This window comes from Aptenodytes forsteri, unplaced genomic scaffold, assembly GCF_000699145.1.
Source record: "Aptenodytes forsteri isolate BGI_AS27 unplaced genomic scaffold, ASM69914v1 Scaffold21, whole genome shotgun sequence".
NCBI lineage: Eukaryota > Metazoa > Chordata > Aves > Sphenisciformes > Spheniscidae > Aptenodytes > Aptenodytes forsteri.
In genome coordinates, this window is record NW_008795521.1 from 609453 (window position 1) to 631991 (window position 22539).

The 22539-nt window shown below is 36.0% G+C and overlaps 1 protein-coding gene across 1 annotated transcript in view; it reads left to right on the forward strand.

Annotated features, from left to right (window-relative positions):
- The first annotated feature begins 10 nt into the window (after positions 1-10).
- Positions 11-22539, forward strand: part of UBE3C (ubiquitin protein ligase E3C) — an 86011-nt gene continuing 63482 nt past the window's right edge. Inside the window, exons 1-9 of the mRNA XM_009281838.2 lie at positions 11-138; positions 10647-10700; positions 13538-13612; positions 14308-14454; positions 15207-15322; positions 17271-17428; positions 19530-19683; positions 20479-20699; positions 20975-21129. Of these exons, the coding sequence (XP_009280113.1) occupies positions 73-138; positions 10647-10700; positions 13538-13612; positions 14308-14454; positions 15207-15322; positions 17271-17428; positions 19530-19683; positions 20479-20699; positions 20975-21129 (1146 nt within the window). The 5' untranslated portion in view covers positions 11-72. The remainder of the gene's footprint in view (positions 139-10646; positions 10701-13537; positions 13613-14307; positions 14455-15206; positions 15323-17270; positions 17429-19529; positions 19684-20478; positions 20700-20974; positions 21130-22539) is intronic.

Consider the following 22539-nt stretch of genomic DNA (forward strand, 5'->3'; position numbering starts at 1 on the left):
GCCGGCCGGCGCCCCCTTTGCGGGGTCAGCTCGGGGGGCCGGACCCCGCTCTAGATGGGATAAGCCGTAAAGATGTTTAGCTTTGAAGGGGATTTCAAAACAAGGCCCAAGGTGTCTCTCGGAGGAGCGAGTAGGAAGGTAAGAAACAGCGCCTGTCTGTCTCCGCGTTTGTGTCTGTGTCGGTTTCCCTCGTCCCCCATCTGCCTTGCCGCCTTGTATTATCGTTATTTTAACCGTTGGGCCTTCAAAAATGGGAGCAGCTATGACTAAGGTTTAATAGAGGGGAAAAAATCCTCCCCTCCTGATGATGTGTTTATCTCTGATCTCCTTGGCTCTGTGGTGTATTTTTTTTTTTTTTTAAATCAGGCCACACACACCCTCCCAGGCTTGTAGTCTAGTAAGAATTGTGGGAAGCGAGGAAATGTCTCCTTAGCTCTTCCCCCCTGCAAGCAATCCGGTTTGTTGTGGCTGGTAGCACCTCCTGAGCTGTTCGTCTCTAGGGCTCCCGGGGTGAAGGAGGGAAGGGCTCGGAGACCTCTTGTCATTTCTCTTCAAGGGCAAAGTCTTGAGTGGGCCCCCCTCGCTGGAGGGATGGGGGGGAACAGACAGCCTTACACAACTCGAGATCGATGCACATTGCTGGGGGAGGCTTCATCCACGTGAGTGAGGGTTGCCGGCTCACAGGTTTAGCTTTTCTCTGTCAAGTTTACGTTCAGTCAATTTGTCGTGTGCAGGGTGAGTAGCAGTTAATTGTCTGCTGTACCAAACTATTTAATTTCCTTATATTTATTGATGGAAAAGAAGCGAAACGGTTTATTTAGATCTTGGACAGGGTACTCAAATGTTTAGTCAAGCACTGAAGGGCATACCGAAGAACAAGAGAAAGGACAAAGTGTTTTTAGAAGCGGCCTGTTCTGTAAGCGTCACTTTAATTCACTGCTGAAATACTGATTCCTCATGTTATCATTGGACGTGATTGTGTGGGAAGCTATTGAATGTTTTCATTAGTATTTTTGAATCTTAATGGGGGCAAAAATAAGTCTTAAGTTTTATTATTGTGCCCTGTAAGCAAGTTGGTTCTCTGAAACTTTTAAGGCTTGGCAGTACAGTTAGGAAACTGAGCTAAAGTACTGCACTATGTGATACTAAAATCACAGTGTAGTTTGCATTTTGGTGTATTCCCTTACATAATTTATTAAAGAGAATGTGTAACAGAACTGCATTTAAATTGTGCAGCTTTTCATCTGAATCGCCTTCTGTTTATCATAAGACGTTTCTGTCCATTAGACTACAAACAATGGCATTACATGAGTGAAAAATACAGTAAGTGTTCCCCAGTTGAACTAGGAATTGACAGAGCATGCTCTGGTCATAAGCTGTACACTTTAGGTACTTTGCAACTTTTGGCACTGACTTGCTAATAGTGTTACTTGCAGAACATGTTTCCTTCTACAGAAGTAAACAATTGTCATAATATCTTCTTTTACATGTACTGATTTCTTTACGAAAATTCAGCAGAATTCTATCTATTTTAATTGTATGGGACAAATTTATTAATGTTATACAGGTATAAATTTCTAACGGCAAATATTAAAAGGTAAAGGAAGTGGAAACTGAAATTGATGCATAACCTTCACTCTGTCCAACACAAAGATTGTATTTCACGATCGGATTGATACTGACTGGTCCACAGATTTAATGATTTTACATTGGTACACTGAAGTGCTTGTGCTGCATCAATGCAAATCAGTTAGTCGCAGCTTTGCGCATCATGGTTATATGGACATTGTAGAATGCCCTTGAAATAGCTGCTTGTTTTCAGAAACTATGTACAGTACTAGTGAATTTATTTAAACAGTACTAAGACTTACTTTTAAAAATACACTTTACCTGAACTTTTATGTAAACATACTACAGCAGAGACTGGTGTGGCAAGTGTTTACATGGGTTCCACGAGCTTTTCATTGTCTCATGTCACAGGCTCCTTGTGATCATGTTTCTCATACCTATAGCCTTCGCTTTACAGAAGGCTGAATTGTAAAATGTTTCCTTTCAGCTTTTTGTGCACGTGGGGAAAAAAAAAATGAAATTGTTCTTTGACAAACCCCCTTGCCTTCCCAAATGTGCATAATTTTAGAAAGATACAGTGTATAGTTCCAACCCTGCACCTCTGCGATGCTCTGTTAGTTAGCTGGATGCTTAGAACTGCCTATTTTGATTCCTTCTGGAATAAAGCACAACTCAGAAATACTGGTAGAATCTGTATGCAGGCTGCTTAATGCTAAGAATAACTCTCTACCCAATTTGGGGAAGTTTCCCAAATGTTGTTGCACCTGTATAACTAACTACATTATCAAAACCCTCCCAGTATGAAAGCAGGGACTCCAGTTTGCGGAGATGGTCAGTGCTGAAGATGCTAGCAGTCTTCCTGATGTGGATACAACTACACCAAAATAAACCATCAACAAACCTGACTATTAAGAGAGTTGCTTTACTAACGTGAACTGCAGCTGCAAACAGTAACCGTGTTGGTCATGGGTCACATGTGTTGTTACCCTGTCTGACATTGCCATGTGTGTCTGTAGTGTTTCCTTGGGCCTCACGAGGGGCCTTGCCAATGTAGGCACAGTGGTAGAAATATAGTTGGGGACTTGTGGCATTATGGCAGTTAGAAAGGTACTGAATCTAGTGTGCTTTCTCACCACTAACTTTTATGGCATTTTTGAATTATAAAAGCAGAGAGCTTCAGGTTTGTTTTTACACAGTTTGCATCTTATATTCATGTGTGTTATGATGGTCTGAATTGCGGATGATGTAGAGAGGTACTTCAATCAAACCTTTTGTAGGTAGTCTTTAAGTATCACCTATTTTTGTTAAAATCCTGGGTTGCAAAATTAATGTTCTCAAAATGACTATCCCTGTGACTGGTCCTTTCAGAATATTACTGTAACATTTTAACACTGCTTTGTACATAAGTGTAAAAATATAGATGGTATTGTCAGTGTTTGGACTTTTCCATCCATATCTAATTTCAAAAATCTGCTGATTGATTTGGACTATTTGCATTAGTTGCATATGTGTTTGAGTGTATAGATACTGTGTTTTATTTACAATGTGATAAGTTGGGGGTTTTTTTTAAATTTTTGGGGTTTCTTATTGTCACCTTTAAAACACGATTCCCTGCTTTATGAGGTTCTTCAAAAGATATTTTCAGATTTAGTTTTAATTGTAACTGGCAAAACGTATTTTTTTACTTCTGAACTAAAACAGCCTCCAAAAATGAATACTGTTACTGGAGTTCAATGCGGGAAGGTTAGCTAAATCCCAAGTAACTAGTGATAGGATGAGAGGAAATGGCCTCAAGTTGTGCCAGGGGAGGTTTAGATTGGACATGAGGAAAAATTTCTTTACTGAAAGAGTGGTGAAACATTGGAACAGGCTGCCCAGGGAAGTGGTGGAGTCCCCATCCCTGGAAGTATTTAAAAGACGTGTAGATGAGGTGCTTAGGGACATGGTTTAGTGGACATGGTGGTGTTGGGTCAACGGTTGGACTCCATGATCTTAGAGGTCTTTTCCAACCTTAATGATTCTATGATTCTAAGGTCTTGATTTACTCATGGATCTATGATTCTGATTCTAAGGTCTTGATTTACTCATGGATTTTTTGTACAGGACACTAATTGTTGCCTAAAAGGCTGTGGCTGCAGAATTGCTGTGGTGCGTCAGGCAGAAAAAGAAAGAGGTGCATCAGAAGAGTTGGTTTGGGGTGCAGTTCAAATTGAACTAACCCAACCTAACTGTGCAGTGGACTGAAACAGGTGGTCCGTCACCTGAGTGGTTCCCACCCCATCCTTTGTGTCCTGTATAGTGAACATATTTCTTCAAGGTGGAGCGTCACCATGCCTTCTGGTGGCAGCTGGCAGGTTTCACTAATTTTATCATGAAGTTGGACTCTCGGTGACATAGTGCAGAATCTTTTTAACCATGTCAGCTTGATTTGGTACAGTTGGGCCTAGTGTTCCTTTATTAATTTTATGAGTGTTAAGAAAAATATGAGGTTACCAGTCCTTTAGTACATCGATGCAGGTGGATCCCCGTGCCTGTGCTGAGATGTACAGGGAGCTCTGTAGCTCCACATTATTCATTTAGGTTGTGAAATGTATTAATGACATCTTGTAAGCCTTTAACAGGAAAAATGGTTAAAAGAGTATTATTAAGTCAAATTTACAGTATCACTTGAGATATCTAAAACATGCTTTTATAAATCCCAAGACTGTTTAAAATAGAGTATTTTTGAATTATAATACTGTATGAGATAGTTTTAAAAAAAAAATCTTCGTTTTCAGGAATTTGTGATACAGATGAGTTAGCACTGTCATGAAAGTGAAACCAACTTCGCTGAGTTTCTTTTTGGGTTTTGGTTTTGTTTTTGAGGAAGCCACAGAAAATTACTAATGAACAAATAGTGATGACTCCATCTGTATTTTAAAAAGTCTCTTTAATTTCTTTTAATATGGACATTTTTAATAATGAAAGATCTTCAATTTACAAACTTTGTTTATATTTTATTTTAATAGTTACTGATATGCTTTCTTAAATTAATAGCATAACATTAAGCATTAGATTCCTGTATATTTTCCCCCCTCCTCAGCTGAAGTGCAGAGGTAGAACTCCAGAAGCACCTTGTTTGCTCTTTTTTGCCTGTATTCTACGCATGAAGTAACGTCTCATGAAATAAAAATTAATGATTTAAAATAGTAGGCTGTAAGATCACCAGTGTATGGAGAGATCTGCACAGGTTAGGATTGCTTATGGTGATAGATGTCGGTAGGATTTAAGCAACGATGGGACAGATTTAAAAAATAGTTTTGTTTCTCTCTTACTGATTGAGGACAGTTGTTAATAATTTCAGGAAGGAAGAATCACTGACATTTTTATAATGAAAGATCTTCAATTTACAAAGTTTGTTTATATTTTATTTTAATAGTTACTAATATGCTTTCTTAAATTAATAGCATAACATTAAGCATTAGATTCCTGTATATTTTCCCCCCTCCTCAGCTGAAGTGCAGAGGTAGAACTCCAGAAGCACCTTGTTTGCTCTTTTTTGCCTGTATTCTACGCATGAAGTAACGTCTCATGAAATAAAAATTAATGATTTAAAATAGTAGGCTGTAAGATCACCAGTGTATGGAGAGATCTGCACAGGTTAGGATTGCTTATGGTGATAGATGTTGGTAGGATTTAAGCACCGATGGGACAGATTTAAAAAATAGTTCTGTTTCTCTCTTACTGATTGAGGACAGTTGTTAATAATTTCAGGAAGGAAGAATCACTGTTTTATTATATCTTATTTGAACCTACACCAGGTCACAATGGAAATGAAATGATGCTAGGGATTTATAGTACAGGATTTCTAGATTACAATTACGAATTTACAATTTATTTTTGAATGGTGGGAAAGAATTGCACTGCTTTGCTCCATAAGACCTTTGTCCAATAAGGCACATGGCATAGATCTTTATGCAAGTACTACATACCTCATTCTGAGTCAGAACTGTGTTTTATCCATAGCATTGAAATGTCAAAGCCTAAGTCTTGAAATACTTTTTGAATTTCAGATCTGTGGTGTGGAAATATGATGAGACCATCAAGTTGTAAAATAATGACCGTCTGTCAGTAGGAAACTATATAATTAATGCATACTACATTCTTGTGGATTTTTTCCCTCTGGGTGACACTTAAAATTCTCTTCCTTTGATAGGAAGCTACAAATGAATGATGGAGTTGTAGTTAGCTGACAGCAGTGACTACACTGTTATTTTCAGTTATGTGCTGTTTTCTCAAATTCAAACCAAAAATTTCTGCTTTTATAGATATATTTTTTCCTGCTTTTTTCTGAGAAAATGAAGTCACTCAACTACAATGATGTGTTCAATATACGTCTTAAAAATCATAATAGAGACAAACTGAGAGTAAATTTAAAAGCAACTTGTTTGCATTTCATTTGGCCTCTAGAGCCTCCAGTGAAGTCCTGGTTCCACTGTGCTTGGCTTTGTAGCTACCATGATAAAAGTGGTTCCAGATACCCCCTACCTCCTACAGTAAAATTTGAGCTAAAATGCTGAGATGTTTTCTAGCAAGCACTGTGACACTGATTTCAGTGAGGCCAGGCTTTCCTTGGCCAAATGCCTCTTCCTGGGCATGTTTTAAGTACTTTAAAATACCTTCTTTTGAAAGATGGTCTTCTCTACATACAAACTTAATCATGATGTAAATAATCAGAGATATGAAGAGTCACAAACTGTTTCAAAGCAGAATTTTTCAAGCTGCTGAACATGTTTTACTCAGGCTGGCTGAGCTGCATGTCCAATGGCATTGAAATGGTCGTGGTTAAGTTCAAGACATTGTGAGTCTTTTAAAATGCTAATTTCTTTTAATATTCAGAAAAACCAATTGAAGTGGAGTTTATCTTGTCTAAAATAATGTTGGGAACTAGAAACATTGTTGACAACCGCTTTGGAGGGGTCCACCTTTTGTTCTCTACAAATAAATGCTACAGAATCTTCCTTTTATTTGCTGGACTTATTAAATACTTGTGTTGAAAGGAATTTTACTCTATAAATTGCTTAGGTCACTTCATTTGCTTTGGGATTTGTTATTGATTTTTATGTGGTTCAGGCTAAATTCAGCTGAAAAGTCATGTTCCTCATTTTAAGGAAAGAAAAAAGATGTGAGTTCCTGGGTTTTGTAGATGAAAACTGTGCAAGATTTTATAATCATCCCCAAAAATTAAAGATGAAGCGCTTACTTGTTTTTCCATGAAAATTTCCTAAAAGTCATGCCTTGTACTTTGCATGATCTATTGTAATGTTAAATAGAATAGCATTCTCAACTAAAGAAAGAAAATAAACTCCTGTGGTTTACAAATAAATCTCAAACATTTATTAATAATATTTAATTTTTTTGTGTCAATGTTATTTTTTTTTAAATGTTCTCAGTGATTAGACAGTACCTGAAAATAATTACTCAGTTTCACCTTTGCATATAGCATATTTAGGTTTTAAATTTACCTGCATGGAGCTAAGATAGCTTGATTAACATGACTGCCCAGGAGTGTTCAATTCCAGATTTTAAGAGTCAACAAATACTAGAAGTATTTGAAAAAATTTAATTGTGTATACATTTTTTTTCTGAACCTGAATTTTGAGCCAAGAGGGCTGAAACTTTATTATCACTCTCAATGCAAAGTGTTAAAATGCAGGACAAAAAGAATAATAATTCATATATTCGTTTGTGTTATTCAGTCTTTGTCTAGGATATGTAAAGGCTAGGAGTTGTGAAGTTGCAAAGTTCACTTTTGCAACAAAACAGTGCATTTCAGCAAAATGAGGACAAGAAAGCAGTTTTAATTCAATTTTTTTTTCATTATGTATTTAATTGGAGTTTTTGAAGCACTGACATTGTTACACTGTTGGATGCGGCTGTTCTCATCAGCTGGTCTGTTACAGCAGCGGTGCGACTTCGAACTTTGCTGTGATGAATAATACGGTACATAGTAGTTTTATCCTGATGTGTGAATTGACATTTCAAATATTACTTAACATTTCTTTGATGGTAGTCACAAGCTTTCCTTTCTGTATACTGTCCTCCATCTGCTTCCTTGTTTTCACCTTTTTTCCCCCCTTCTGTCTTACTCTGAGTCATCATCCATAAGGTCGCATTGTGTTTTGCTGTCACATACTGCTTCTTTGCTTTCTTGTTTCTTTGTGTCATGCCTCACATATTTGGTGAAGAAAACTTCTCAAATCGGGCTTTTCACGGTCCTGCAGCTTGCGTGATAGAGCCTGAGGTTGGTTGTCTTTACCAGTATCTTCTGCTGGAGGAAGGAGCAGACAGGGAAGGCACTGCTAGTAATATACTAAACATTGCATGAAACGCACAAACAGTGTGTTCCCTGTTCTGCACTTTGGAGGTCAAGCTCCTGAAGAAAGAAGACTACATCATAGAAAGTGTCGGGAATTTGATTCGGAAGCGAGGCAAGGAAGATGAGGAGTAGGAATGAGCTAGGTGTGATCTTTGGAAGTTACTGTCAGATGATCTCGTACTGTGAGTAGCTCTGGCTGTAGGTAGGCAGGAAGAGGTGGTGGAGCAGTGGCTGTAGCTGTCAGCGGTCACATGACTGTATAGATGGGAGTTGTCAAATGTACATCACTTATCATAACGCCGTTGTCATTTACAACCAGCCACAGAGCAACAGCTGCTGAGTTTAGCTCTTTTTCACTGTTCTGATTATTAAGAGGCAAGGCAGGGAGGATTTCAGAGATGACTGTGCAGTTAGCTGTCTTTTAGAAATAATTTTGTTAGAATGCCCTTTGTAGGCAAAGAAGATTATTTCATAGTTATTTTCATCTCTTTCCCATGGCAGGTTTATTTTCTGTTGTACATTTTCTGTTACTTTTTAATTTCTGAAGAGGCAGTGTATTCCAGTTGGGTTGAATAACTCTGAAGGAGATATATTTTTCTTGCGTCTAATTTAAATATATTCTTTAGTCATAGTTATGATTCCATTCCTTTATGTTTCTGATCTATGTGTGTCTTGTGAACAAGAACAAAAGTATTATTTGACCTGTAATATTTTTTAAAGGTGGGATGTACTTACTTGAATATTTTATTCTTTGTCTTAAGATAGTTCCTCTATTGTATTTAATTTATACTTTAAAAAGTTGGTGTTTTTCTTTACATATTCTCAAAGCAAGTATGTGACATTGACCAAAACCTTAGAGTTTTGTTATTTTTTTTTTAAAGTGGATTGATTTAAAAAGTGCTCAGTTCAAAGAGACCTGATTCCTGATGAATGCAAAGCTGGTGTTACACTAAGTGAGGATACTCTGCCCTCTTTATATCTCCCCCCCTCCCCAAATACTTAAAATTATTTGTTTCTGATAAGCTCTCTGGCCGCTTATTTTCCTTTATCTACTAATCCCTTGCATTTACTGTGTTCATATTTTTTTTTGTACCGTTCTCTTCTACACTCACATGTAGCAATTTGTATTCCCTTTTCTGTGTGTTCTTTTGCTTTTTCTTTCAATCCGCTCTGAAGTGTAAGGACAAATTCAGCAGCATTGCTTCTAAGCAGAAATGCTCTCTATATGGCGCTGCCTGCAGAATGAAACTCTCCAAGCACACTGATGATGTCACTCTGATCACTTCTAAACAGGAACATTTTACTAATTTAACACATTGGGTATCAGCTGTTGAAAAAGAAGTAATCTACTAAAAAAAGTCCTGAAACTTTAAGCCACCTGTTGGTTATTTCTTAATTTAGTACATTATTTTGTCTTTTTTGCATGTGTGAGGTCAGAATCTCTTGCCTCATGTTACCAAGCAGACCTGGAGCCTTTCCTATTGCTTGAGTGGAGATACATTGTCTTATGTATGGATTGTTATGACTTGTTTATACTATGTTTAACACATGGAAAAAAACCCTGTCTTTAGAGGGCAATAGCTGTAGTTAGTGGTGTCTTTGGCCATAAATACTGTCTTTAGAGGAAAAGATGGTTAACCTTCTTGTGGGATTTTTTTTCTTTATGCTTGCTCCAGTAAATGATCTGAAATACAAACCCAATTTTAAATTCCTTTTTTGCATCTAAGTTTTTCTTTTTTTCATTCTCTCTTGATGATCTGTGTTAAAGTATTTTCTATCCTAAAGAAACTAGGAGAATCATGGCCTTGCTTCCTCTGTATCATCAAAAAAGAAATGCAGAAAAGTTTTGCCCTCAGTTTTTGTATCTGCATATAGACATTGAAAATATTGCAGCACAGTTGTTTTAGATGTGGTTAAATATTTTATAAACAGTTGTTTGCCAACTTCAAATTTCATTTTATGTATTCAGATATAATACATTTTCAGCTTGAGTGTGTTTTATTTCTTAACTTCTCTAGACTAATAAGGGCATAGGGAGAAAAAGGAAGTAGTTACATGTATCGTAGAAGTATCCTGAAAGTTTCAGTTTGTAGCCTTAATTTGGGTGAAGAGTTTAAAATTTTAAAAGAAAAAATTACTACCATTTATGTTATGTCTGCTTTGACATCTTTTCCGGACAAGTTTTGAGGAAAAGGATAAGTAAATATAAGAGCTTAATGCTTTTTTGCAAGTTAGACAGAAGCATGGGGCTTTGGAACAGTATGTGATTACTTTGAACGTGCCACAACTTGCTGTATGCACCTGGGCCAATGACTTATGTACGCTCCAAGCAAGGAAAACACTCGATAAACATTTGGTACTACCTGGTAGGATTGGGACCCTATTATGTTTCAGCTCCCCCATTTGTAAATGGATGATGTTTGCCTAGATTATTGGGATGCTGAGAACACAAACCTGGACAGGGATCAGTACAGTTTGCTGCTGTTTGCCTGTCCCTTTTCTTTTTACATAGCTTCCCTCTGTCACTATGCTTTTGAGAGGTCTGTGTTACATGTATTTCTAAGAGCAGAAAATGATTTAACACTTACTTTTCTCCAGTGTTTTACATATTACATATTATGAACCATCCCCAAAGTGAAGTCTGGATTAAATGTCATGAACACATTTGAATCATGTGTTTGAATGAAAATGCAATCGTATCTTTATTTGTGCTTTATAGGAAGAAAAGGCTTCTCTCCTGCATCGTACTCAGGAAGAAAGGAGAAAACGAGAGGTAAGGTAGGCTGTAAGCGTTTGCATGCACACTGGATTTTTCTTTGATGTAGTAACATTTACAGTCCAAAGTACTTTCTTCTGCTGCAGTCGTACTTAGTTCAGGAATGTTTTGTTTCACTTTGCAAGTTCTACATAGTCTTCCAGTATACTAGAATTGACAAACTGTTTGACTGCTTTTAAGGTGCTTCCCAGAAGTGATTTTCATCTCAAAAGAAGGTAGTTAAACATGCACTGGGTGCAAAGGGAATTTTTCCTTTTATTTTGGTGCTCATTTGATCTAGTCTTTGTTGAGAAAAGACAGGTATTTGGATAGTAAATTGCATTATTTGCCTTGTCCATAATCTATTACTATGGGTTGGTCTCGGCAAACTGTCTTCTGCTCCTGGTTCTACTATGGTTTCTTGGATGACCTTCAGCAATTCACTTCCCCAGCGTGTGCCTCAGTTCTGTGGAGGTAGAATCAGAACAATGATACTTGAATGCATCCTAAAGTGCTTTGAAATCACCTGATAATTGAGGAGCAAGGAGAAGTAGTTGTGAGGCTGATGTGTGAGGCTTTAGGAAATCTTAACACTGGTCTGAGATGGAAGCTTATTGCCATGGATAATTCAGTCTGGAATAATGCAAAGGAGGAATAGGCATTGAAAGGAAAAATACCAGTTTTAAAACATCAATATATGTGGCAATATGAAAACAAAATTTAGTGATACGGAATTAAAGTGAATATGTTCATTTTGTCATTTTTTTCCCCTCTGATATGAGTAGAAAAAATTTGGTCTTAAAAATGATTTAAAAAGTGTAACTATGTAGTTTTCATGCTAATCAAGAAAACAGAGCTGTTTGCCCCTTAAAGATGTGTTTGATCCTTGATAGATTCAGTATGGGTTCTGCAGTGGCTCCTCTGTTTCTGAGGACAGTTACTGTATTTTTTTCTTTCCAACTTGAATGTATAATTATGGACCAAGTTTAAGTATGAAGTTAGTAGGATTTCACCAGTTAGAATGCTGTGTTATGAATCAAATTTATGATCAGGGAGTCCTTACCAACATAGGCAAAAAGACTTTTTTGCACTTCATAAACTTTTTGCCATATATCAAAATAACCCATTCAGTTGCTTAATTCTGTCTGCTGCAAAGCTGATGCAGAGTCATATACTCATATCTGTGTATGTACACACATACACACAACGATTTTCTGTGGCATGTATCAGATTCTCACAAAATGAATGGCTCCTCTGAGAATAAAATCAGTTATGGCTTTTAAAAAAATGCCTGTAGCAGAATCTTAGCAGTGACCTCAGACTTAAAACCTTTGCAGTTACGGATTGCTAATTGACAATTAGCAATTGTGTATTCTAGGATAAAACCTGTATCTAGAGAAAAGGAGAACATACCTACTTTCTAGTCGAGCATTGCATTATGATTATGAAGAGACAGTGCCTCTCTGTAATTGAAACTCTCTCCTGCTTGCCCCCATACTTTGCACTTCTGCTGTTAGGTACTTTGGAGAGAAGAATATCCTTTGGCCTATGAAAATTTTGATTTTGGTCCATGCTCTATAGGTAATTAGAGTCTTTCAAGTATATGCTTATTCAGAGAAATTGCTTTAGCAACCCGGGTTTCTAAGAAAAATAAAGTAGGCATTCGATAGCAAATTCATCTGGTGTTCCTCTGGTCAGTTCAGGTTAAGTTCTTAAGTTGGATGTGTTTATATGGCACAATAAATTAGAAATAAAGTCTTTGCGAGTTTATAAATTTCATTAAAATACATATGGGAAAGTTCACATAAACTTTCAAAACATTTTGGTGTTTTGTTTTGCTTGGTGGCCCTCGGAATTATGGGCTCATTATAGTTCAAGGATTGATTAGATTAAAGTTTCTCTTCTCAAAGCAGGCTTCTCTGATTGTTACTCTCGATCTTCCTACTTTGCCTTCCTCAACCACTGCTTCGTAGCTCTAAGTTCATGAGCAAGTATTTTATTTACTTCCCTCTTTCATCCCCTAAGAAACTATATGGACATAATTAGAAACCTAATTACAGTAGCCAGTTCCCTTAGATATTTATTGTGATAGGATATGCTGGGGGTGTTGTCACTCACTGAGTGTTGACTCACTGAGTGCTCTTTCCATAGTACCTGAAGCAAGCTGGCTTTCAGTTCCTCAGAAGGTGAGCCATTGTAAAGGGATGATTTTAAACTACTCTTTCTAGCTACTGAGGAAGACATCATAAAAGGACTCACTCTATATGTCTGGTTTGAAGGAGAGAGCAAGAATTTGTATTAATTTCCATATTGTCCTCCTGGGCTTAAAGCATTAAGCCTCATTTTCCTTTTGACAGCAGTGTTGTCTCCAAGTAACTGTTTGGGGTTTTTTTGTGGTTTGTTTTTTTTCCCCACTTCTAAACTGCACCAGCCTCATAATCCTGATACATTATTTGAGTGGAAACAAATAAGCAGGTCTTCAGTGTTAGCTGATCTATGCTGAAAGAGGAATGGTGTCATTGAATTTGATGAATTCTTCAACATTTTAGTATTAAGACTTTGTCTAATAAATTACAAATGTGTTTATTTTGATTTCTGTAGTATTACATACTTATTGAGTATTAAAAATTCTTTTGCAATATCTTAATGGTCAGTTTACACTTAAAAACATAAAAAGCTTTCTCCCTGGTTTATGAGTATTGGATGCAAACCTTCAAACGCTTTATTTTACTAATAATGAATGCTTAATTTTCATTAAAAAAATTCCTTTTGAATACAAATATATTTGACAAAATTGTAGAAATTGGAGTCAGTTCCACAACGTTGATTTCGATTTTCTTGCTTCTGTTTTGCAGGAAGAAAGGCGGAGGCTGAAAAATGCAATAATAATCCAGTCATTTGTAAGAGGGTACAGAGACAGAAAACATCAGGTAAGTACTTATTTATTTAGAAAGATGTAAAACTGTTTTGCTGAAAATGAGACTTTCTAGTAATAAATAATTCAATTGAAAAATCTTCACCTTTTTGAGTATTGTGTGTGCCCAGAAAGTGCAAGTTCTTTTTCTCTCTTGATGTTTTTATTTGAACCTCAATATTTTAGTAGATGGACGTTTATTCTGCAAAGCATGTATGTGACAGTGGACTTCAGTGGGATTACGCAATGTTTTTTCTGAGCTGACTAAGTGTATGAAAACAGTTAGGTATTAGCAGCTTTCACACACCAGTGGAGCTTTTTTTTCCAATATGACTAAGGTGGTAGTTTGAGTCAAAAAGATGTTCTTTCTAAGCTGCTGTTGGGTAGATTATTCTAAGAAAGAGTTGTATCTGTTTAAATTTGCTAATATTTATTGAGTAAACTAGATGAAAATGTTTGATGTGATATTCTTTACTTGAATAACAACACATTCGTTGCAATGTGTACTTTTTGAATTACAGAAAGCAATTATGGCTTTAACTATGATATTGTATGTATGTTTTGATCTCTTAACAAATGTGTTGTATTCATTTTACTACTTTGCTACCACTTTGGATAGGAAACTGAAATGAGGATTTTAAAATTTTGCATCTGTTTTAACTCATAACCATTATTGATATATTGATGCATGTCTTATTTTTAATTTTTAAGTACTCTATCCAAAGAAGTGAATTTGATCGCTGTGCTAATTTGGCCCAGTCTGGAGGAACCTTTTCCACTGCTAATGGAGCTAATTTGACCCTTCTAGTTCGTCAGTTACTCTTTTTCTATAGACAGAACGAGGATTCTAAGCGTTTGGTGAGTACTGTTACGTACTTTGATCTGTAGTGCTTTTATTTCATGCACTTTTAAAGTATTCTTTCACTTAGAAGATTTTGAAGGGATGCAAAAAAGGCTTTGACCACTTCAGTAAATTCATTTAAGAATTCTGGCTTTTGCTGGCCTGCACTTTCCTGTACTCTGCTGTTTTTGTTTAGAAAGAATAACTTAAAATTAGATTTTATATGTGCACACACACAAAGTCTGTGAAATGAAGCCTTGGAAAATCATGTGTGTATTATTCACAGTAATTTATTAAAAATAATATACTTCTATTAGAATTGAATTTTTAAACAATATTTTCCACTTAGCTTTCTGGTCATTCCTAAGGTGTTTAGTTGTTTTTTTTTCCTCACTGGTCAATAATGCTGGTGTATTAATTGCAAAGTCACTGCAAACTTCCCAAATGTACAAGTAAGTATGATTCATAATGGGTACTAATAATGGACATTAAAGAATTATGGCTATTTAAAAACAAAAAATTAACACATAAATTTGCTGCAAAAGTAAAGTTATTTCTTAGTGTAATTCACTCTTAACTTTCAAAGTTTAGTACTAATCATGTAGTTTGTTGTGTAACAATTTTTTCTCAGCTGAACATGATTGTCTTACTTTGTGTTTTGTAAGTCCTCCAAAGGTATCCAAAGCAGGATTGCAATATTACTGTCTGTGTTGCAATAAATTTATAACCTGTTGTTATAAACAGTAAACTTGTGCATATCTTTTCCCAGATATGGATGTGTCAGAATTTAATTAAACAGAGTTCTCAGTTTGTTAAGCAATTGGATGGTCCAGACAGACTTACTTGCTTATTCCAAATAAAAAGACTGTTGGGGCTGTGTTGCAGGTAAATTCTTTTTTTCTATGTGCTACTGTCTAAAAGACGTTCAGAAATTATGCTGGGTACTTGTTTGTTTCTTTTTGCAGCAGGTGAAGTATTAAACGTAAATTTATTTTATGGAGAGGACTGTTTATGTTAAATATATATGTAGGCCACGGTATAGGATACTTGTTTCTATGTAAGAACAATGGAATGTTCTTAAGCTCCATTGACTTTCAAGTTCAGCATGTGCTTAAGGGATGCCCTGTCTAGGGATAGGCTTAAGTATGTTCTTAACTGTTTGCATATAGCGATATCAATAGCAATATTTGTGGAAACTAGAAGATTTTCTTGGGAACTGATGGTGATTAGAAGGTATTATCCGAGTTAGACTAATGTTCCAAGGATATGCTTTGGATATATTTTGTTTTAAAACTAGTATTATTTAAGATGCCTTTCCTCACACTTTATTTTGAATTTAAGGCATGTTAAGCAGTTACATTACTGGCTTCAGCAGTACATTTATTATTTGTAGCGGAAGGATCCTGGGAGTATCACAGGAAGGTAAATCTTATCAAGGCGACTTGAATAGCTGGCAGCTAAAGCCTGGTTTTAGAAAACAATATATTTGCTCTTATCAATAATGGGAACTAGTTATACTCTCCAGAGCTTTAAAATAGGTTTTTTTTTCCTTTTAATGTTGAGGCTTTTTTAGAAAATAGTTTCATTCAAGTCACTGAACCTTGTGTTCTTATAATTGTGTATACTGTATGTATAATAAACAGTGACACCAGATACTAAAGAAGACTTGAGTGGTGGGCTTCAAAGTCCATGTACAGTGGAACACAGCTGTGGTGTCACTGGATTGAATTGTACATTTTCACTACAGTTGAAATTGTGATTGTGTAAATGCAGCTCTCAGTATTCCCACTCTCCCTTCATGACTGGGTGATGTGGGGAAACAAAAGGAGTGGAAGAGCTGTCCCTGCCTATACGTACAGGGAGAATGTAGGAAGAAGCTCTTCTTAACTTTACCTTGCCAGCATGATGATGGGTGTCTATACTTGCTTTCTGAGCTACTTTAATTTTCTGCAAAAGCCCAGAAAGCGAGCAGTGGGACAGGTAGCCAAAAAAGTGTTTCCCTGGGATAAGTTCAGATTCATGAGAAGCTGTAGCTTTTGATGCTATGGAAAAAAAGGTGGCTGTGTAATACCGTAGCAAAAAATGGTAGCTTGATTGCAGCTATATCTGCAAAAAAGGTCTTGTTGTCAGAGTATCTTTTTCTCTGTTTAGCGAAATGTCTTAGCTGTGGTGTCGAAATAATTTTTGCTGATAGGTCCTATTTTTCTGAATGGCTGGGAAAGCAAGCACATTGTTAGGGCAACTATGCCTATATACATCTCATACTAACAAATCCTTTTAATTTTAAACAGGCTCTTAATCTTCACCATTTCTGTGGTTACTGGTAGTTGTTTCATAACCAACTTGCTAAAAGGATGGGAATGGTTGTATTTTTAATATTTCAGTCCATGATCACAGATGTACTGTTTTAGTTATACATATGACGTTCCCCAGTGTTTGTTCCGAGCCCATATTGCTCTGGGGCTTTCATGGCTTCATTTTTAATATGGGTAGTAATACATGTTGGAAAAACATGTATTATTCTTTGTTTCTCTTCCAGTTTGTGCAATAGACCTCCAAACTTTCAAGTCATTGAAAGCAGGAATTTAGTAGGATTTAAAGAGAGAGTGCCATATTCATAGAAACCCTAAAATAGGGAATTATTATTATAAAGGTGCCAATAGCAAGATGTAGCTAAACTACTGAGAACACTTTGGAATCAAGTAGAAATAAGTTATTTTAGGGTGAATGTGAAAGGTTTTTTGTAGTTTTATTTTTAAATCAGTGTACATATGCCTGTGGTGAAATAAGAGAAATATCTTGTTAAATAATTTTGATTTCATTTCATTTATAGGCTATTGCAAAATTGCAGTGATGACAGTCTGAATGTTGCACTTCCTATGAGAATGCTTGAGGTATTTTCATCTGAGAATACGTATTTGCTTGTTTTACAAGATGTCAGCTATGTGACATCATTAATTGAACAAATTTTGCACTACATGATTCAAAAAGGTGAGTAGCTAGGAACTAGAAGTTCTGGGAAATACTCAAAAATAAGACAGAATGTGTAATACCATGTTGTTTAATCACAATTTTGCTTTTACCACAGACACGATGAATTAGGTGCTGTGTACACTACCCTGTACACTGGGTGGATATTTTGCTTGTAATGAGATCACTGCTTGAGAAATTACTGTTTGATTTCTTTGGAAATTCTGTTTATAAACTGAATATTCTACCAAGTTACTTTTACAGACTTTCACCACTGATTTTGAGAGTAGGTGGATATTACCTAACAAAGTTTTATTCCAGTAGCTGTTTACACACACACACACATGTGCACACGCACACACGCTGTGGCAGATCTAAGCTTTAGTTGGGTGAAAGTTGGGCATTGTGTTGCAGTACTGTTCTCTGTAACTGCCAACGTTCATTATTGTAAATTGGCATTACCTTTTCATCCTGCTAACACTAGAGACACCTTAGCAAAGAGATGGTGACCTAGCTTTTATTTCCCTTCTACCATCATCAGCAAAACTGTTTGCTAAACTGCAATCAGTTACACCTGTGCAGACATACTGAAAGTTAATGAATTGTGTAGTTATCACCAAAATTACATTTTGTCTCGAAGAAACTTTATTACTCCGGGAATGTGCGAAAAAATTAATTTGGCTTTCTGATACCATAGCTTGAGTTTGCAAGACTTGTGGATGGGGAGAAAAGACAAAAACATTATGAAACAAACATCTTGGATGCAGCTTCATTGGTATAAAACACAAAAAGAGCACCTTCCAATTTGTTAGTTAATTGTTGGAATAATTCTATGTAAGTTTTAAAGTACATTCAGTGGACTAGGCTATCTTATCCTGTTACTACGGATTTCGTTTTAACTACTACATGTTGAAGTCATTATGAGAAAAAAAAATGACTCTTATTGTAGCACATTTATTTTACCTTCCTAGGCATAGCTAAAACTATAGAAGTATTTGTGTTTGTCTCATTGCTTACTATAAAATAAATATATCTTCCAAAATACTTATATTTGTTCTTGTAGTATAATATTCAGTCCTCGCAACTTATATGTGGAAAATTTATCAAGATGTTAGATCATAAATTTTAGGAAAAAAATTCAGCTTTCTGATCACTTAAACTGAAAACAAAAAGAAGTGGTTGAGTGTGACTACAAATGTTCTGTCTCCTAATCATTTATGATGGTTAATTTGTAAAGAATCTGTAATGAGATTTTATTAGTATATGTTTTTGCATATAATTTGTCTTCCATGTGCGTCTTGTCAGTGTTGCTCAGTTATTCCTTTATGGTGACTTCCACTTCTTGCATTGTATGTCAGGTTAGGTAGTCTCTGACAAAGGGTCTTAGGCTGGACCTCTCAATGATGCGACACTATTTATGCATTTACAGTGGTTCCTGTAGTCAAGGAACCTGCATCTTAGTTTAGGAGTTTATTGAGCAAGAGGAAGTTGGTTTAAGAAGAATGAAATCACGTGATTCCATTTGTACTTTAGCGAGGCAAGAGTAGATTACCCTCTACACGTCTTTATGGCTTGGGTGATAATGCATTACTGCCTGAGACACCCCTGTTTTGGAAACAGTAATTGTATTCTTCAGCCTGCTATGGCAAGGTGTTTATAGAATTGAGACATTCTGCCAACAGGACTCTTGCCTGTATGATGCAGTCATGTTTTAGAGGAGGAGGGAAAATTCATCATTTCTGAAAGGGTGGAAGGACAGCTGTCAAAAACATGACTAGAGTCACTCAGTGGAGAAGAGAACATCTTTTTCATAGGTCATTGTTTAAAAAAATGAAATTACTCACTTCATCAGCAGGAGTGATCGGTCTTTGAAAATCAAACTGACTCTCTGAATGCAATTATCTATCTATGATTTTATAAAGTGATGTTTCCGAAGAGTTGCTGGTATATCCTGTTAGTTATGTGAATGTGACTTGGACTGTTGTAAAATGTCTTCCTAAGTAAAGTTTCATGCAATGAATTGTAAAGTATTTTTCAAATGAATGTTAAGTATGTAAGTTGTTTTATACGGAAAAGAAGAAAAATAATACTGTATTTAAAAAGTGATCTGTCTTATTTGCAGGCTTCTACAAGTCGCTTTATTTGTTAATTAACAATAAGCTTCCCTCGAGTATTGAGTATTCTGATGTTTCTCGAGTCCCTATTGCAAAAATACTTCTGGAGAATGTTCTGAAGCCATTGCACTTTACATATAGCTCCTGTCCAGAAGGTGCAAGGTAAATAAAGATAATATTGGATATTTGTATACCCATTTGTTATTGTCAGAGGTGTGCAGTTTGTAGTTGTTGAGTGTCCAGCTATTCTTTCAGTGCAGTTTGTTGATTTATTTGCAATAGTAATGATTTTTTGGTAATGCTGCGGATCGATGAAACACTGTAGTTTCAGATGTGTTTAAGAAAAAGGCAATAAAATGCTGAAGACTACAATGAACAGAGCACAGAGAATAGCAGGTATCACAATACGTAGGAACATAGGTGTGGAAAAACTTAGATGAGAGCAGACGTGAAGCTGAGGGCAAACGAAAAGAATTTTAGAGTTAAAACGAACTTTGTGACAGGAGCTGAGGCTTATGGAGCGAAATAGAACTAAGTCATAGCTTACAAGCAGAAAGAATCAGGTATGTAGAAAGATGGAACAAAAATTCTGGTTGTATCACGTGATAGTGTTTTATGTTAAAGTAGTATTTTTGCGGAAAAAAGACTGCTTTTTTCATTTATTTTTTTATTTCAAGATTATAAACACTGAATTTAACTTCAGAATAGTTTTCTGTGAGTTCATGAAAGGTTTAAAGGATAAAATTACATATAAGATCATCAGGAAAAGGATGTAGTATAAGTTCATTTTTGAGAAATCTGAGAAATTTGGTTTATTAGCACAGGATTAACGGAGTGCATCTTTGCAGTCGTCTTGATGGATGTGTTCAAACTTGCAAATTGATCTGTTATTCCATGGATATAATTGTGGGAAATTTTGCCTATATTTTCTATAAAGACAATTTTTCTTCATTTCAGGCAGCAGATTTTTGCAGCCTTCACAGAGGAGTTTCTGGCAGCACCTTTTACAGATCAGATACTCCATTTCATCATTCCAGCGCTTGCTGATGTGCAGACCGTTTTCCCTTATGAACTCTTTCTGAATGCACTATTATTAGCAGAAAGCGGATGTTCAAGAAGAAGTGATCAAGCCCCATGGCTTTTTTACTTTGTGTTAACAGTTGGAGAAACATATTTGGGTGAGAAAGCTGAATGGCCAATTCATTGTTTTCTCATATTTGAGTTAATACATTACGTGTTTCCACAACGTGGTTCATTGCCAAGCAAAAAGGACAGTTTGTGCATAATTGGAGAGAGCTGTTTTATTAGCTATTCTTACTCTTTTCAGTAAAAAACACGCTTAATTTGGGAAGATTTGGCATAATGTGTTTTGGTCAGGTATTTCTGGTAAAATATATTTTATAGTACAGTGTGATCTGGCTAACGATCTTTTATTTCAATGTATGTGCTACAGGATCCCTTTCAGAGGAAGGACTTCTTGTGTATTTGAGGGTACTCCAAACTTTTCTCTCTCAGCTGCCTGTGTCTACTGCTGGTACAAATTGTCAAGATGCAAACAGTGATTCTGAAGATGAGGATGAAGAGATCAATAAAATGACAACTACACCAGTAAGCAGTACAGAATTTCTTTGAATGAATTTGTATTATAGCAGCAGCAAATATAGGCAAAAACATGATCACCGTAAGTCTGGTATTTTTCTAGCTACCTGTAGAAGGGAGCATGTTTACTTCTTAAAAATAGATGGCTGCTCACTGTAAGCAAATGGAACTGGTTGCTTACATTAAAAACAAAACCCTTAGTATAATAAAAAAATCTTAAAGTACAGGTAGTGTGTCTGCTGAAGGACAGAGTTTTTCTTTAACGAAAAAAGTTTAAACTTCTCTTCTTTAAATTTGTATTTTACAGAGACTCTCTGTATTCTTTAAGTCCATGATGATGCTAAGATACCATGAAACATACCAATCTGATCTTCCAACTTAGTATTTTCATTTTTTTTCTCATGGAAATATTACAAGTTCAGCTACAGTCTTTACCCTGTAGAATTAGCTCTGTATTTAAATATATCCACTACCTTGAAAGCTCTCAAAGGGGGAATACCTGCTTTCTATAATAATGTATAGAGACTGTATTATAAATAGAACTTTTCGCTATAGTTTAGACTTCCACCAGTAAAAACCATGCTGACTTTAACCTCCTGACACTTGGATCAAGGCTTTGAACAACCAAAGCTGGAGAGATGTAAATTCAACAGTTTCTTACTGGCCTTTATATAATCTCTCAAAAGACACTACCATTCAAAGGACTTCGGCAGTGTGCAGTCTTTCCTTGTGGAACGTGTGAAATTTCACCGTATTTAGGGTTCATTTAAAAAAAAAAAAGTCTCATAGATTATTTTGCCTCCCCACGCTGAGCTGGGAATTCTTGGTTTCTGTCTCTCAGGCATTCTAAGGCTTCCTGGCATTTTCTTGGTTAAGTGTTGAAAGCAAAAGCGTACCAGCTCTTCTAAGAGATACTATTCCTATAATGCTTACTTACATTTCATGTAAGGTGATGTACATTTCTGAAAGATGCAGCATTTTTAAGACCTCAATACTGAGAGTAACCTCTTATAAAGAGCCATACTGCTGGGGAATACATGCAGCCTTTTACTTGTGCATTTTTAGATGCAGTGTGTTACCGTTGCCCCAAAATCTTTACCAAGATAGTGTGAATAAAATATTTAATTTGCCAGACACACACACACGCTGTCTGAGATGTAAATATTGGCAGATTCTACTTGTGTCTTAGAGATGGTGGTGGTGTTTAAGAGGCAATTAGGTAAAAACAAAACGTAAATTTATGTTCACAGGTAACTTACAGTAATTTGTAAATTAGAGAAAATCTGCTCTGAGGAGGCTTTAATACATAATACTATTTATTGCAGTATGTTTTTCGTGTGTTTCTCCTGTGAGTTTTTTATGTATTCCATATTTTCATGCATGCCTGTCTTACAAAAAAAAAAAAAGGGGGGGGGGGGG